At 45.9% G+C, this 15865-nt stretch overlaps 1 protein-coding gene across 2 annotated transcripts in view; it reads right to left on the bottom strand.

Moving 5' to 3' along the window:
• Positions 1-15865, bottom strand: part of ANXA3 (annexin A3) — a 99747-nt gene that overhangs the window by 30898 nt on the left and 52984 nt on the right. For both annotated transcript variants that reach the window (XM_073542123.1, XM_073542119.1), the window contains exons 4-6: positions 11741-11835; positions 8920-9033; positions 854-944 (exon numbers count right to left, since the gene is read on the bottom strand). In XM_073542123.1, the coding sequence (XP_073398224.1) occupies positions 854-944; positions 8920-9033; positions 11741-11835 (300 nt within the window). The remainder of the gene's footprint in view (positions 1-853; positions 945-8919; positions 9034-11740; positions 11836-15865) is intronic.

Genomic DNA, 15865 nt, shown 5'->3' with positions numbered 1-15865 from the left:
CAGGCCGTGCGAAGTATGCGTTTGGCGGCGCATGCGTCCCTTTGACGGTGCGCCGACCTGCGCCAAACGCAACCTGCTGCAGTTTGGTTGTGCTCGGCGCACCGTCAAAAAGGCGCATGCGCCGCCAAACGCATACTGCGCACGGCCTGCGCCCCCAGTGATAAAGATAGGGGACGCAGGACGCATGCAGCGTCATGCGCCGGTAGGCGGAACTACCAACAGAGACGCGGCAGGGGGCGGGGCTTAGCGGCGGCCGTGCGCAGGCCGTCGCTGCGCTCAAAAGCGCTAGTGTGAAACTAGCCTTAGAACCTGTTTTTAACTGCTGCTCAGCAAGATCAGTACACTATACACAGTAGGAAATTTCACAAGTACAAGAACGGGAAGCCTGTACTCAGACTGCTTGAAAATAGTGTATAGATCTCATGAAATAAATATCTATTTTTCCCTTTTTTTTAACATTTAAAACATTTGAGAACAACCAATGTAAAAATTAGCCACCCAATTAGAATCATCCAAAAACTGCATTTAATTCTGGTAGAACAGATCACAAGTCTCAAAATCGGGTTCATACAGTTTATCACAATGGTCATAGCTGTACTGGGTTCCATGAAAATGCAGAAATGGGTCTAAAATTAGTTACTACAGGGAATGTTAGCCTGTTGCTTCATACACCAATACCCATGACCTTGGAGAGCATCTCTGTAATCTGCTTATCAAGGAACATTTAAAGGAAACCCCGGCACTAACAATTTTGCATCTGTGTGATCAAAATCATACACATATGCTATAATAATAATCCAATGACAAATAATTTACATCATTCTGTGAAAATACTGTTTTATAGGTCATATACCAGAGTAGAAAGCATCCCCCACTTCTTTCATCTGCTTGCTGGTTCGCGATGCCAGAATTTCTATTAGGATGTTCTCAGCTGTTCCTATACCCTTAAAATTAAAAACAAGAGTTGACTCCAGATGAATGCAAACCTGGAAAATCAGTTTTGAGTAGCAACATCACACCTATCCTCACATGGCACACCAAAAAAAAAGCAGCTACAGACAACACATTTGGGATAGAGTTCATTGTTTGACCAATTATAACAGAACACATTTCAAATTGTTAATTTTTTGATGGCCCACAAATGATGGCATAAATATCCAAATGGCCCCCAGCAGAAAAAAAGGTGACCCACTCCTGCTCTAAACGGAGCACAGTTAAAAAGCAATGAGACAGGACTCTAAACAGCTAGCGAGTTGCTAATAGGATAGATACATCTATATTCTAAGTAATTGCACTTGACTGAAGTGACTGACTTCACTTTTCAATTTATTTTACACACAATATTTTGCCATTGGAAAAAGAAAACAAGCATTGTAAATTACTCAAGTGTCAAGTAGAGTAGATTCAAAACTTTAATAGACAGAGCTTACAACTCATGTCATTTTGAAAATGAAGGTAGTTGGTTAGCAAAGTGTAGTGTCAATTTGATTACAACTTTACATCTTACATGGATTGAGCATATTGTTATCAAAATGTGAAAGGGGGGCTCCCCTATACCCGCAAGTATGCTACATTCTTACATTACGCTTATACCCAAACCGGGGAAGGATGCTATGGAATGTGCCAATTATAGGCCCATAGCACTCCTTAATGCTGATATGAAAATCTTTACTAAACTACTGGCTCTACGTCTTTCAGCGCTACTCCCTCACCTAATACACAAAGACCAGGTGGGTTTTGTCCCATGTAGACAGGGAGGAGACAATACCAGGAAGATCATTGACTTAGTAGAGGTTGTTAATAAGACAGAGAGTGAAGCACTCCTTCTTAGTTTGGATGCGGAGAAGGCATTTGACCGACTGGGGTGGCCATTCATGTTCGAAACGTTACATCATTTTGGAATTTCGGGTGCATTTATTACTGCCCTGAAAAGTCTATATTCATGCCCCTCAGCTTCGGTCAGGCTTCCTTATGCCACATCTCAACCCTTTCAAATACACAACGGCACCCGTCAGGGATGCCCTTTGTCCCCCCTTCTTTTTGTCTTGTGTATTAAACCATTGGCTGCTGCTATTCGCAATGACCCTAATATACGTGGAGTAATGGTACGAGATAAGGAGTTTAAGCTATCTCTATATGCGGATGATGTCCTATTGATTTTGTCCCAACCACATATCACCCTCCCGAATTTGCATTCCTTATTGCTACAATTTGGAAGGCTGTCGGGGTATAAGGTCAACCAGAACAAAACGGAAGCTCTGCCTCTTAATATTCCACAGGTGCGGGTTTCCTCATTACAGGAAAACTACAACTATAAATGGAAAAATATATCCTTGACATACCTGGGGATACAATTAACATCTAAGTATAAGCTATTATACCAGCAGAACTATCCTAGTTTATTTACTGAGATAAAAAAGCTCCTGCTCAATTGGAACAGGCTCCCGTTGTCTCTGTTTGGCAGAATCTCTGCAGTCAAAATGTCTGTTCTGCCAAAGCTACTTTACCTATTTGAGACCCTTCCGGTGTGTGTGCCATACAAAGAGTTGCGCAACATTCAGTCTAGTATACTTCAATTTGTTTGGGCCCACAAGAGACATAGAATCAAGAAAACCACTTTATTTGACAGTAAACTGAGAGGAGGCTTGGGGGTCCCAGATATTACTAGGTACTACTGGGCAGTACACTTACGTCACATCCCTGCATGGTCTAATCGCTGTGCCTTCTCTAGATGGATGGAAATAGAGAAGTTATGGCTTGCCCCAATACACCCCAACTCCTACCTCTGGGGCACCTCATCTAACAAGCTTGATCCACATACCCTGGGCCCTATAGCCTTCACTAAGAGGATATGGGACTGTTGTGTCAAAAAGTTTCCACTTAAATCCGAACGTTCTCCCTTGACTTCTTTTCTTTTTAATCCCAGAATGCCAGACGGTATGCAGGGTATAGCGACTAAAACCTGGTTTGACAGGAAACTCTTTTGCTTTGCTGACATAGTAGACGCAAGTTCCAGATTCCTTCTCCCCTACGCCAACATATCTGCTAAATTCAATCTCCCTGGCAATTTCCAGTATCGGTATTTACAAGTAAGACACCTGATGCATTCCCTTTTTGCCTCCTTAGAAGTCTCTATCCCTACACTATTTGAAAGATTATGCAGAGCTGGGGTTTCTACTAAAGGCCTCATCTCAGATATATATCGTATTTTAGTTGCCCCATGCCCAGAAGACAAGCCAAATCACACCTATATGAGGAAATGGGAAGATTTCCTTGGTGAGACCATTCCCTTGTGTACGTGGAAACGGATCTGGGATACTGCCTCAAAGACATCTTCGTGCTATGTTTATAAGGAAAATCAGTATAAATTAATTATGTATTGGTATCACACCCCATCACTACTACATAAACTAAACCCAACTATACCTGACAATTGTTGGAGGTGTGGAGCTACAGGAGGAGACATACCGCACATATTCTGGGTATGCCCCAATATCCAGAGTTTCTGGAGGCTGGTGCAATCTCTTATTTATAAAGTAACTAACCTTCGGGTTCCCCTGGATCCTAAATTCTACATATTAAATATACCACTTGTTCAGCTGGGGAAGAGAGTGAAGCGGTTACTGTTGCATATGACCACAGCCGCCAGGTGTCTAATTGCCTGTAACTGGAGGTTAGCCCACCCACCCTCACTTGCCGATCTCCATTCTCGGATCCAAGATGTGAGAAGGATGGAGTATCTATCTGCCTTGTCAAATGACACGGTAGATCTTTTTGAAAGTGTTTGGTCACTCTGGGACACTTATTGGGCCAATAAAGAATAACAGTGAAGTTTGGCCTTGATGGAAGCCTGAAATATTCACCTTCCCCGCTCCTTCCCCCCCCCTCCTTATATTTCCCTGTCTAGTATTGTATTGTTCGTCTTGTCATATTCCCTGTTTTCATTGTATTAGTGGATATTAAGATATGTATACTGATTTCCGGTTTACAGTTATTGCTAACAAGCTTGAGAGACATATCTATACATTCATGTACTTTTTCTGTATCTGTTTAAAAATGTTAATAAAATACACAGTTAAAAAAAAAAAAAAATGTGAAAGGGAACCGATCACCAGAAATAACACTCAACCTGCAGATATGGGGTTAATCTGCAAGTTAACAGCAATATGATGCTGCCCGGCACCTGCATGCAACGAGGAGAAACATGGATTTTTGTGATAACTCACCGTAAAATCCTTTTCTCCGAGCCGCTCATTGGGGGACACAGGTACTGTGGGTGTATGCTACTGCCGTCTGGAGGCTGACACTAAGTGAAAAAAAGAGGTTAGCCCCTCCGCCGTATACACCCTCAACCTGATTGCGGGCGGAAACCAGTTTGGTCCAAAAGCAGTAAGAGATCAAACAAAAATCAGACAACATGAGCCTTAATGCAGGTAACATGTCTAGAAAAAAACCCACCTAATATCAAACAAAAAGCATATTAATTAAACAAACAGAAGCCAATTTGGCTATCACGGTGGGTGCTGTGTCCCCCAATGAGCGTCTCGGAGAAAAGGATTTTACGGTGAGTTATCACAAAAATCCACGTTTCTCCTTCGCCACATTGGGGGACACAGGTACTATGGGACGTCCTAAAGCAGTCCCTGGGTGGGAAGTTGACTCACCGATCCAAGCTACATGCACCTCCTGTCTAATGGTGCACTACCGCTGCTTGGAGAATCCTTCTACCCAGACTCACATCCGCTGAAACTGGAGTATGGATATTGTAATGTTTGGCAAATGTACTGTATGCAGGCTGGACCAGGTTGCTGCCTTGCAAACCTGTTCTGCCGATGCCTGGTGCCGAAGAGCCCAAGAGGCGCCCACCGCCCGAGTAGAGTGTGCTCTGACCCCTGCTGGAGCTGGTGCGGCCCTGATGCGATAAGACTCTTGAATAGTCAACCGAATCCAATCCACCTGGCTATGGTCGATTTTGAGGCAGCGAGTCCCTTCCTGTGACCTTCAAGGAGCACGAACAGCGCGTCTGACTGACGAAAAGGTGCAGTCCATGACACGCACCTCCTGAGTGCTCTCACCAGGTCCAATGTATGAAGGGCCTTTTCCACACGGTGTACCGGTACTGGACAAAAAGAGGGCAAGACAATATACTCATTGATGTGGAACGAGGAAACCACCTTTGGCAAAAAGGGAGGAGCTGGTCCAAGAACCACCCTATCTTTGTGAAAAGTCAGAAACGGAGCTCGACAAGATAGAGCTGCCAGCTCAGAGACCTGCCTGATTGATGTTATAGCCACAAGGAACACCACCTTCCAGGAAATGTATGACAAAGATCTTGTAGCGGCTCAAATGGAGCTTCCTGCAGAACACTTAGGACCAGGTTAAGGACCCAGGCGTCTTATAGGGAGGTACCAAGTGGGAGACCCCCTGGATGAAAGTCTTTACCTGCAAATTGGTAGCAATCCTGCACTGAAAAAAGGACGGATAAAGCCAAAATCTGTCTCCTGAGAGAACTGGGGGCCAAGCCTGAGTCCAAGCCAGACTGGAGAAAGGCAAAGATGTTAGGGATAGAGAATCTCAGTGGAGAACAACAGCAGCTTCGACACCATGAAAAGAAAACTTTCCAGGTGTGGTGGTAAATTCGTGCCAAGGTAGGCTTCCGGGCGCTAACCATTGTAGCAATCACATTGCGCCCAAGCCCTGCCTGTGTCAGAATCCAAGATTCAACGGCCAAGCCGTCAAACACAGGGCCCCTGAGTTCGGGTGGCAGATCGGCCCCTGAGAAAGTAGATCTGGGCGCTCTGGCAGTCACCATGGGACGTCAGCGAGCAGTTGCACTAGATCTGCGTTCCACGCCCGACGAAGCCAATCTGGGGCCAGCAGAATCACTGGAACCCCTTTTGCCTTGATCTTCTTGATGACCCTCATAAGTAGTGGCAGCGGGGGAAAATGGGTATGGGAGGCGAAACTGGTTCCATGGCAGAACCAGCGCATCCACGGCGATTGCCTGCAGGTCCTGGAACCGAGCGACAAATACGGACACTTTGGCGTTCACCCTGGAGGCCATAAGATACACATCCGGTGTTCCCCACCGTTGGCAAATCTGCCGAAAGACCTCGGGGTGTAGTGACCATTCCCCGGACGCAAGCCCCTGCCAGCTGAGGAAGTCTGCCGCCCAGTTCTCTACTCCCGGGATGTGAACCACAGATATCACTGTACGGTTCCTCTCGGCCCAGTGAAGCACATGCCCTACCACGCGCATAGTTGCCCTGCTGCGGGTGCCCCCTTGGTGATTTATGTAAGCCACCGCCGTGGCGTTGTCCGACTGAATCCGAACGGGCGGCCTGCTAGATGGTGATGAAAATGTTGCAGAGTCAGCCGGATCGCCCATATCTCCAACAAGTTGATCGGGAGGCGTGCCTCCTGAGGCTACCACCATCCCTGTGTCGTGTGGTGGTGAAAAACCGCTCCCTAGCCGAGGAGCCTGGCGTTGGCTGTGACCACCAGCCACTGGTCCGGGGGAAAGGGTTTCCCCTGGAGAAGGGAGGAACTGATTGTCCACCACTCGAGTGACTGTCTGACCTGAGAGGACAACTGACATCGGTGATAGAGCGTGAACGGGTTCTTGTCCCAGGATGACAAGAGGGCGTGCTGCAGGGGGCGAAGATGGAACTGGGCGAACGGGATCGCTTCCATTGCCGCCACCATTTTTCCTAGAATCTTCATGCAGAAACGGATGGTGTGAGGGAGTGGTTGGCAAAGTATCCAAACTCCCTGCTGGAGAGCTAGGGCCTTGTCTCGAGGGAGAATTACCAACCCTCGGAAAGTGTCGAAGATCATCCCTAAAAAGGAAATCCTCTGGGCTGGGACAAAGGATGACTTTTTTACGTTGACCAACCACCCTAAGCGGGCAAGAGTATCTAGCGTGATGCTGATACTTTCCTTGCATGCCCGCCTTGAAGGGCCCTTGACCAAGAGGTCATCTAAGTAGGGCAATACGACTATGTCCTCAGAGTGCGGGATGGCCGTGACGACTGCCATGACCTTTGTGAACACTCTGGGGGTGGTGGCTAGCCCGAAGGGCAGCGCTGCGAACTGGAAATGTAGACCATTGATGGCGAAGCGTAGGAATCTTTGATGCAGAGGGAAAATGGGAATATGTAGATAGGCATCCTGGATATCGATAGAGGCCAAGTATTCTCCTTGCCCCATTGCCGATATGACTGAACGGAGAGACTCCATCCAGAAATGTCTGATACTGAAGAATTTGCTCAAGAGCTTTAGGTCAAAAACGGGCCTGACAGTCCCGTCCTTTTTGGGGACTGCAAACAGGTTGGAATAGAAACCCTAAGTCTTCTCGTTTTCCGGTACGGGAATAATGACTCCGTTGCGCCTTGGGAGGTATCTGACAAATTCTATCTTGTACCCCGAGGACACCAGCTCTCTCACCCATGTGTCGTGTGTGACGTTGAGAAACCAGAGTAGGCGGCCGCCTACCTGGCTGGTGTCGCCTGGCAAATGCCCCGAGTCATTTGGCTGAAGATCTTTGGGACCTGGATCCCCTCGACCTGGGCTGGTTAGCACGCATCCTCCCCAATGAGTTGGCTCTATATGAGACCTGTCGATCCCAATCCTGGTTGGGGCGACCTGATGCGGCGGAATTGGCCGCTGTGGTTTCAACCGGGGTTGCAAAAGGTCCGAAACCGTGCCTGAAACTGGTGACGAAACAGCGGTTTAATCTTTTGTTGAGGGAGAAAACCGCTCTTCCCTCCTGTGGAGTCCGAAATGAGCTCCATTCGAACAGGTGCGCACCACAACTGCGGGCAGGCCCCCGGAAGAAAAAAGGAATCCTGGGGGCGGTACTTCCGTCTGCGGCCTTGCTTCGGCCCGAAGCCGGGGCCTAAATTTCTTCTGCATCTGCCAGGGCCACGGGGGTGGGGCCGCCGTGACGCGACACCGGGGGGCGGGGACTTACGGCCGTGGCCTAGCGACGGCCGAAGCAGCAGCCTGGATTTTCAATATCCGTGCATGGGGGGGCAGACCGCCGGGCTCCAGAGCCACCGCTGACAGACGCCAGGGAGCTCGTCGTGGCGCTATCTTCGCCCGGAAGAAACTAAGGGCTCCAGCTCTGCGCTGCTGCAGGAGCCCTCCCAGGCCACCCTCCTCCGAGCTTTGGCTCCAGCTCAGGTAGAGGAGTGGGGGGTCGTATGGAAAAGGACGGTGTAGGCACCCTAGCTCCATCTAACCCCTTCAAGGGGTGAGGAGAGGGACCGTCCGCCGCCTTGCAGCACCGCAGTCTTAGCATTGGTGGAGCAGTGGGGGCCCCACGGACTACACTTGTGCCTCTGTACAGCCTAGGGTTTCAATACCTTAGGGTGGTCAGGGCTAAGTCCGACATGATGTCCCACGGGGCGGGAGAGGATACGTGAAGGCGACACTCGCACGTGCTCCCCGGTTGTTGGTTTTGGGAGATCGGACCCTTTCAATAGGGTCCGTCGCCCCTGTCTCATCTTCATAGGGGAAAAAAAAAAAAAAAAATCAGTCTGGAAACACAGAAGTGTGCTTCCAACAGACACGAAGCAAAAAACTGGTTTCCGCCCGCAATCGGGGCGAGGGTGTATACGGCAGAGGAGGAGCTAACCTCTTTTTTTCACTTATTGCCAGCCTCCAGGCGGCAGTAGCATACACCCACAGAACCTGTGTCCCCTAATGAGGCGAAGGAGAAAATTCTATTTATTCTCCCCACCAGCATTCGGTATTCAGTCATAGGGGCTAATATCTGCAGGCTAACTGCATTATTCCTGTTAACAGGTCCCCTTTAAGTCTATGGCATCCTGTAATATGGAACTAGCACATGGAATCTTTACTAATGGGGTTACAAAGAATCACCTCTCCAATAAAATACAACTTTCCAGTACCTACCTTCATTGACTTCTTTAACTGTTTTGCATCAAACACAGCTGGAGGCAATATGAGAGACACCATAAGATGTTCAAAGTTTCCTGAAAGATCCCCTTTCAAGTCATCCTTCAGATCCTAATTGTGAAACAAATTCCACGAGTTATTAACCAAAGCTTAGATCAGTTATACAATTATACACATCGAGAGATCAGCACCTGGATATTCGGTTGCTTGTTTTGTACAGGCATGAGGTGTTAATATCTTGCCACTAAAAAAACAGCAGTAACTCACTGAATTTCTTTAGCTGCTTTTTTTTTTTTTTTTTTTTTTTAAAGCTGAAAAACCTGCACCTGCAAGGCTTTGCGCAAAAATGTAGAAACTAACCACTATGACTGCTTTCAGGATTCTCCTAGACTTTCTTCCTTCTTAGGGCACATTTTGAAGTCTTCTCTCAATGAACTGCCTTTTAATAGTAACTTTGGATTTTCCCAATATCTCAACTAATGTTGGAAAAACCTGCTTGCACTGCGGACAGTATAACTGACAAAATACAGTAGACATGGGTGGCGCCTGTTCAGTGTGATGCCGGAGTCAGCGCATGCACATAGCAGCGCCATTTTATTGAAGACACTGTGTGCAAATTCGCAGTGTGTCTTTGACAAAATGGTGCTGATATAGTGGGATGCGCAAGAGTTGACTCCGGCACCAATTTAGTGAAGAATTGTACTTAATTGCAGAATCCCTATTGTTGGCACGTGCACACTGCTATGTTGACGATGTAGTAAATTACATGAATAAAATTGTGCATACCGCGATCTCTTGCGCCATTTTATTGACGACACTGTATTAAACGTACCAATAAAAATGCTTGCCACCCGGACATGGAACGTGTTCAATAGCTAGTATTATATAGCACTATGTACTTAAAATTGCTCTTTTTGCCTTTTTTCCCCATTTAATTCTTCTCTTTTCCATTAGGTCTACGACATCAAGTGATTAAAAGCTGAATCCTTCTAATCTCTATGTAGAAAAAAAAGAGGTAAATTTTCACCGTACACTCATAGGTCACTGCAAAAAAGTCAATGGTGGTGGGGAGAAGAGCGGAGGAGCTGAGTCAGGAGTTGAAGAGGTGAATGATAAATGCAGTGACAAGAGACTTCTCTTTTCTCTGGTTTATGTAGAAACAGGAAGAATTAGCTTGGTAGAAAGGCAAAATGAACAATTGTAAATACACAGTGCTATATAAAAGGATGACTGCAATATATTAGGAGGATAAAAATTTTGATGGGAGAGCTTTTTAAAGGCGGCTGTACAAATGATGTACAGTTATTTCTCCTGATCCACCCCCCCTCAATTACCTCTACACATGCATGTTTTTATCCTCAGCAGAAAAAGGGAAATCAGACACTACATGTTTCTGAAAAATATTCAGGATTGAGAGTCCTCAGTAGTTGATACCTTTTAATGGCTAACTGAAAAGATGGTAATACATTGCAAGCTTTCGAGACTACTCAGGTCTCTTCATCAGGCTAGACTAATACAAAATCTGAAGTCACATATTTATGCACAATACAGCCTAGAAAAAATGCAATAGATAAGACAAGTGACGTGAAGCAGAACTATCAATATGGGAGAGGGAGAAACATAAATATAAACATTGGACCAGTTCATAGATAAGGAGTCTGGATGTTTTATGGTCCTCTGATTGGGGTCTAGTTCTGTGTTGCCCCGCAAGGTTTTAAAAGGAAATTCCTTAATTGATGTAAAAAGACATAAATCCATGCGACACATTCATTCCAGCACTGAGAGTGTCAAAGTTCGTCATAAATTTGTACTCCCAAACTCGTCTCTCTCTCTGAGATGTAAAGTTACCTTTCAATACCAGTAATTTCATATCCATGCTGCTGTGATCAGGGATACAGAAATGTTTTGCCACAGGTAGATCCATTCTTTTTTCTCTTATTGTGTGACGATGAGCATTCATCCTTGTTCTAAGCTTTTGCCCTGTCTCCCCCACATACAGACCCCCAGTTGGACATTTAGTACAAATAATTAAGTACACCACATTAGATGTAATGCAGGTGAAAGTACCTGGGATCTTGTAGTCCTGATGTGAATTGGGGATCTTTATCTTGTCCGTGGTCATTATAAATGGACAGGTTTTACATTTTTTCTGGTTGCAAGGAAAGGTTCCTCCAGCTGTTGGAGAGGACAGGGAGCTTCTGACAATGATGCTTCTTAAATTTGGGGGCTGCCTAAAACACAGAAGTAGGGGTTCTGGAAAAATGGATTTTAATCGGGCATCTTTTTGTAGTAAAGGTTGTAATTTCCGTGCAGCTCCCCTTAGCACCTCCAGATTTGGGTTGTAGGTGACTACTAGAGGCACTCGGTTATTTTCTTCTTTAGCTTTGTAATGTAGCAGGTGATTCCTTGACAATCTGGTGGCTCTTGTAATTTGGTTTTCAATTGTTCTTGGATGGTAACCCTGATTCAAAAAGGTCTTTTTGAGGCGACCAAGGTGTTTGTCTCTATCCATGGGGTTGGAACATATACGATTGTATCTGATGGCTTGGCTATAGATAATAGAGTTCTTTATGTGTTTTGGATGGAAACTGTCCCATTTAAGGTATGTTGGACGGTCGACGGTACATGTTTCTGACAAGTTGAAATACGGCAGCCTTATTCTTTTTTCATCTAACTTCTGACTTTTGGGGAAGAGTCGTGAGACATTAGAACACACATTAGATGGTCAGCTAGTCACCCTGAATAAAAGCAGGATTATTTATGTCGGTCCCAAGAAAGTATTTTATCCTTGGATACATTTTTTTTTTTAAATAATTACCTTTCCACATGCTGCCAAATATTCTTTTGCAATAAGCTGTCTTTGTGAACTTGACCTCTGTGTAAGGATATTGATTAAGGAATCTTCATCAGTCCCTGGTAAAAACAAAAGTTTTTAAAGTGAGGTCACTTATGGAGTCCACTTAATATTCTGAACACAAGCCATCCACTCCAAAATATATGCATTTGCTTTGAAATATTGGGTGAGATTTATTGAGATACACTTGATTTTTGAAGAATACGCAGATACCTCATTATGTGGGGGAAAACTACTGTTTGAGCGCATGGCAGGGCTCAAAAGGGAAGGAGTGATGTTTTGGAATGCAGACTTTGATGGCATGGTCTGTGGCGTCATGTCGAATTTGGAGAGGCCCTGAGGAGCCTAAACAGTGGAAATTCTCCACGAGTCACTCTACATTGGAACTGATCTAGTGTTTTCCTGGTAAGTGAATTCTATAATGTGGTGGCTTACGCGAATTGTGTAGAGTGCATCAGGCTGGCTTACCCGAGATGTGTAGAATGCATCAGGTTGCAGTACGCGAGTTGTGTACAGTGCATCAGGTTGGCTTATGAGCGTTGCACAAGTCAGAAAAAAATGTATTAGTCCACGGATGAGTGGTAGACACTGAAAACAGTCTTTCAAACGCAGACCAGTTTAGTCAGGGCAGGTGTCACATTGGTAAATGGTGTCCTTTTGTAAACCCCCTTCACCTTTTTTTGCGATTTTACTTTCTTTGCAGTTTGAGGGACCTCACCGGGGAAATGTTGCCCTGGTACAACACGGGCTCTTTCAGTTCCATAAGTACTGGGGCCCACTTGCTCTTTACTGCTAAATATTAGGGCCTTTAATCACTCCTGGAACTGAAGGAAGGTGCTAGTCTGGCCTGTACATTGTGATAGCATGAAAGTTATACACTGCCATCGGTATGATGTGCACAGCCAGCTCCTTGTACCACACCTTGGCTTGTATCATGGCACTGGACGGCTGGAAAACTTGATCAGAAAGATCAATTTTCTTTTTCTTGATGTACCCCAGGACACAGTCTGGTTTGGTGACCTGTGGAGGAGGAACCTCTTACAGCGGTGGGGGTGCTATCATCACATGTATGGTGATCAATAAAAATACATTCCTCTTGTCCTTGTAATTGACCACCAGCATGTTGTAGCTACATTTGGCTCTGCCCTCAAGCTTTGTGAGCAACTGTTTAATTAGCATCCTAAAAAGGCCCGATTTTTGCGGACATTTCTTCACAGATGCAGCATTTGTGTGTGTGTGGGGTGTAAACTTTTTAATTTCGAAAAGAAAAAAAAAAAAAAAAGTACTATATATATATATATATATATATATATATATATATATATATATATATATATATATATATATATACATACATACACAGTGCCTACAAGTAGTATTCAACCCCCTGCAGATTTAGCAGGTTTAGGCCGGTTTCACACTAGCGCTTTTTCAGCGCGCGCACGGCCGGGGGTAGCTCCGCCCCCGATCCGGCTCTCTGCCCGGCGTGCCCGCCCCTTGCCTGTAGCGCCGCCTCCTAGCGGACGGCGGCGCCTGCGATCGGCGCACCCTATCTTTAGCATAGGGTGCGCCGATCGTGCGCAGGTCGTGCGCTAGTTGCGCTTTGACCTGCGCTGCGCACTTATGACGGTGCGCCGTGCGCGCCAAAATCCGAAAAGTTCGATTTTGGCGCGCACGGCGCACCGTCAAAAGTGCGCAGCGCAGGTCAAAGCGCAACTAGCGCACGACCTGCGCACGATCGGCGCACCCTATGCTAAAGATAGGGTGCGCCGATCGCAGGCGCCGCCGTCCGCTAGGAGGCGGCGCTACAGGCAAGGGGCGGGCACGCCGGGCAGAGAGCCGGATCGGGGCGGAGCTACCCCCGGCCGTGCGCGCGCTGAAAAAGCGCTAGTGTGAAACCGGCCTTACACATTCGGAATTAACTTGGCATAGTGACACTTGGACTGTAGATCAGCCTGGAAGTGTGAAATGCACTGCAGCAAAAAAGAATGTTATTTCTTTGTTTAATTTTTTTTTAAATTGTGAAAAGTTTATTCAGAGGGTCATTTACTATTCAACCCCTCAAACCACCAGAATTCTGTTTCGTTCCCCTAAAGTATTAAGAAGTATTTCAGGCACAAAGAACAATGAGCTTCACATGTTTGGATTAATTATCTCTTTTTCCAGCCTTTTCTGACTATTTAAGACCCTCCCCAAACTTGTGAACAGCACTCATACATGGTCAACATGGGAAAGACAAAGGAGCATTCCAAGGCCATCAGAGACAAGATCGTGGAGGGTCACAAGGCTGGCAAGGGGTACAAAACCCTTTCCAAGGAGTTGGGCCTACCTGTCTCCACTGTTGGGAGCATCATCCGGAAGTGGAAGGCTTATGGAACTACTGTTAGCCTTCCACGGCCTGGACAGCCTTTGAAAGTTTCCTCCCGTGCCGAGGCCAGGCTTGTCCGAAGAGTCAAGGCTAACCCAAGGACAACAAGGAAGGAGCTCCGGGAAGATCTCATGGCAGTGGGGACATTGGTTTCAGTCAATACCATAAGTAACGTACTCCACCGCAATGGTCTCCGTTCCAGACGAGCCCGTAAAGTACCTTTACTTTCAAAGCGTCATGTCAAGGCTCGTCTACAGTTTGCTCATGATCACTTGGAGGACTCTGAGACAGACTGGTTCAAGGTTCTCTGGTCTGATGAGACCAAGATCGAGATCTTTGCTGCCAACCACACACGTGACGTTTGGAGACTGGATGGCACTGCATGCGATCCCAAGAATACCATCCCTACAGTCAAGCATGGTGGTGGCAGCATCATGCTGTGGGGCTGTTTCTCAGCCAAGGGGCCTGGCCATCTGGTCCGCATCCATGGGAAGATGGATAGCACGGCCTACCTGGAGATTTTGGCCAAGAACCTCCGCTCCTCCATCAAGGATCTTAAGATGGGTCGTCATTTCATCTTCCAACAAGACAACGACCCAAAGCACACAGCCAAGAAAACCAAGGCCTGGTTCAAGAGGGAAAAAATCAAGGTGTTGGAGTGGCCTAGTCAGTCTCCTGACCTTAACCCAACTGAAAACTTGTGGAAGGAGCTCAAGATTAAAGTCCACATGAGACACCCAAAGAACCTAGATAACTTGGAGAAGATCTGCATGGAGGAGTGGGCCAAGATAACTCCAGAGACCTGTGCCGGCCTGATCAGGTCTTATAAAAGACGATTATTAGCTGTAATTGCAAACAAGGGTTATTCCACAAAATATTAAACCTAGGGGTTGAATAATAATTGACCCACACTTGTATGTTTAAAATTTCTTAAAATTTAACTGAGCAACATAACTTTTTGGTTTGTAAGATTTATGCATCTGTTAATAAATCCTGCTCTTGTGTGAAGTTTGAAGGCTCTAACTTATTTGCATCTTATCAAACCTGCTAAATCTGCAGGGGGTTGAATACTACTTGTAGGCACTGTATATATATATATATATATATATATATATATATATATATATATATATATATATATATATATATATATATATATATATACACACACACATACATACATACACACATATACATTACATATATACACACACATACACATTTTACACGTACTGTAGTAGATGCAGATTATCACTATTTTTACCGTCCTTAATCTAGACCAGGGGTGGGGAACCTTTTTCTGCCGAGGGCCATTTGGAATTTTATAACAGCGTTCGGGGGCCGCATAAAATTATTAATAATGATGAGGCGAGTATACTCGTTGCTCGGGTTTTTCCCGAGCATGCTCTGGTGTCCTCTGAGTATTTTGGCGTGCTCAGAGATTTAGTTTCTGTCGACGCATTTGCATGATTTATGGCTGCTGGACAGCCTGAATACATGTGGGGATTCCTTAACAAACAGGCATTCCTCACATGTATTCAGGCTGTCCAGCAGCCATAAATCATGCAGCTGAGGCGACGAAAACTAAATCTCCGAGGTCCCCAATAGGCAGGCAACTGTCCCCAATAGGCAGCACATGCTGACCTGGTGTTGGAGTGGTCCAGTGAGTACACAGTGACCGGCTGCGTCTGAAGTAAGTCCCTCTGACCAGGCCTCCTGGA

This window comes from Dendrobates tinctorius, unplaced genomic scaffold (genome assembly GCF_039654945.1).
Source record: "Dendrobates tinctorius isolate UK_male_01 unplaced genomic scaffold, ASM3965494v1 ptg000011l, whole genome shotgun sequence".
Classification (NCBI taxonomy): domain Eukaryota; kingdom Metazoa; phylum Chordata; class Amphibia; order Anura; family Dendrobatidae; genus Dendrobates; species Dendrobates tinctorius.
The sequence above is the reverse complement of the archived record's forward strand: the minus strand, read 5'-3'. Positions and strand labels throughout refer to the sequence as shown.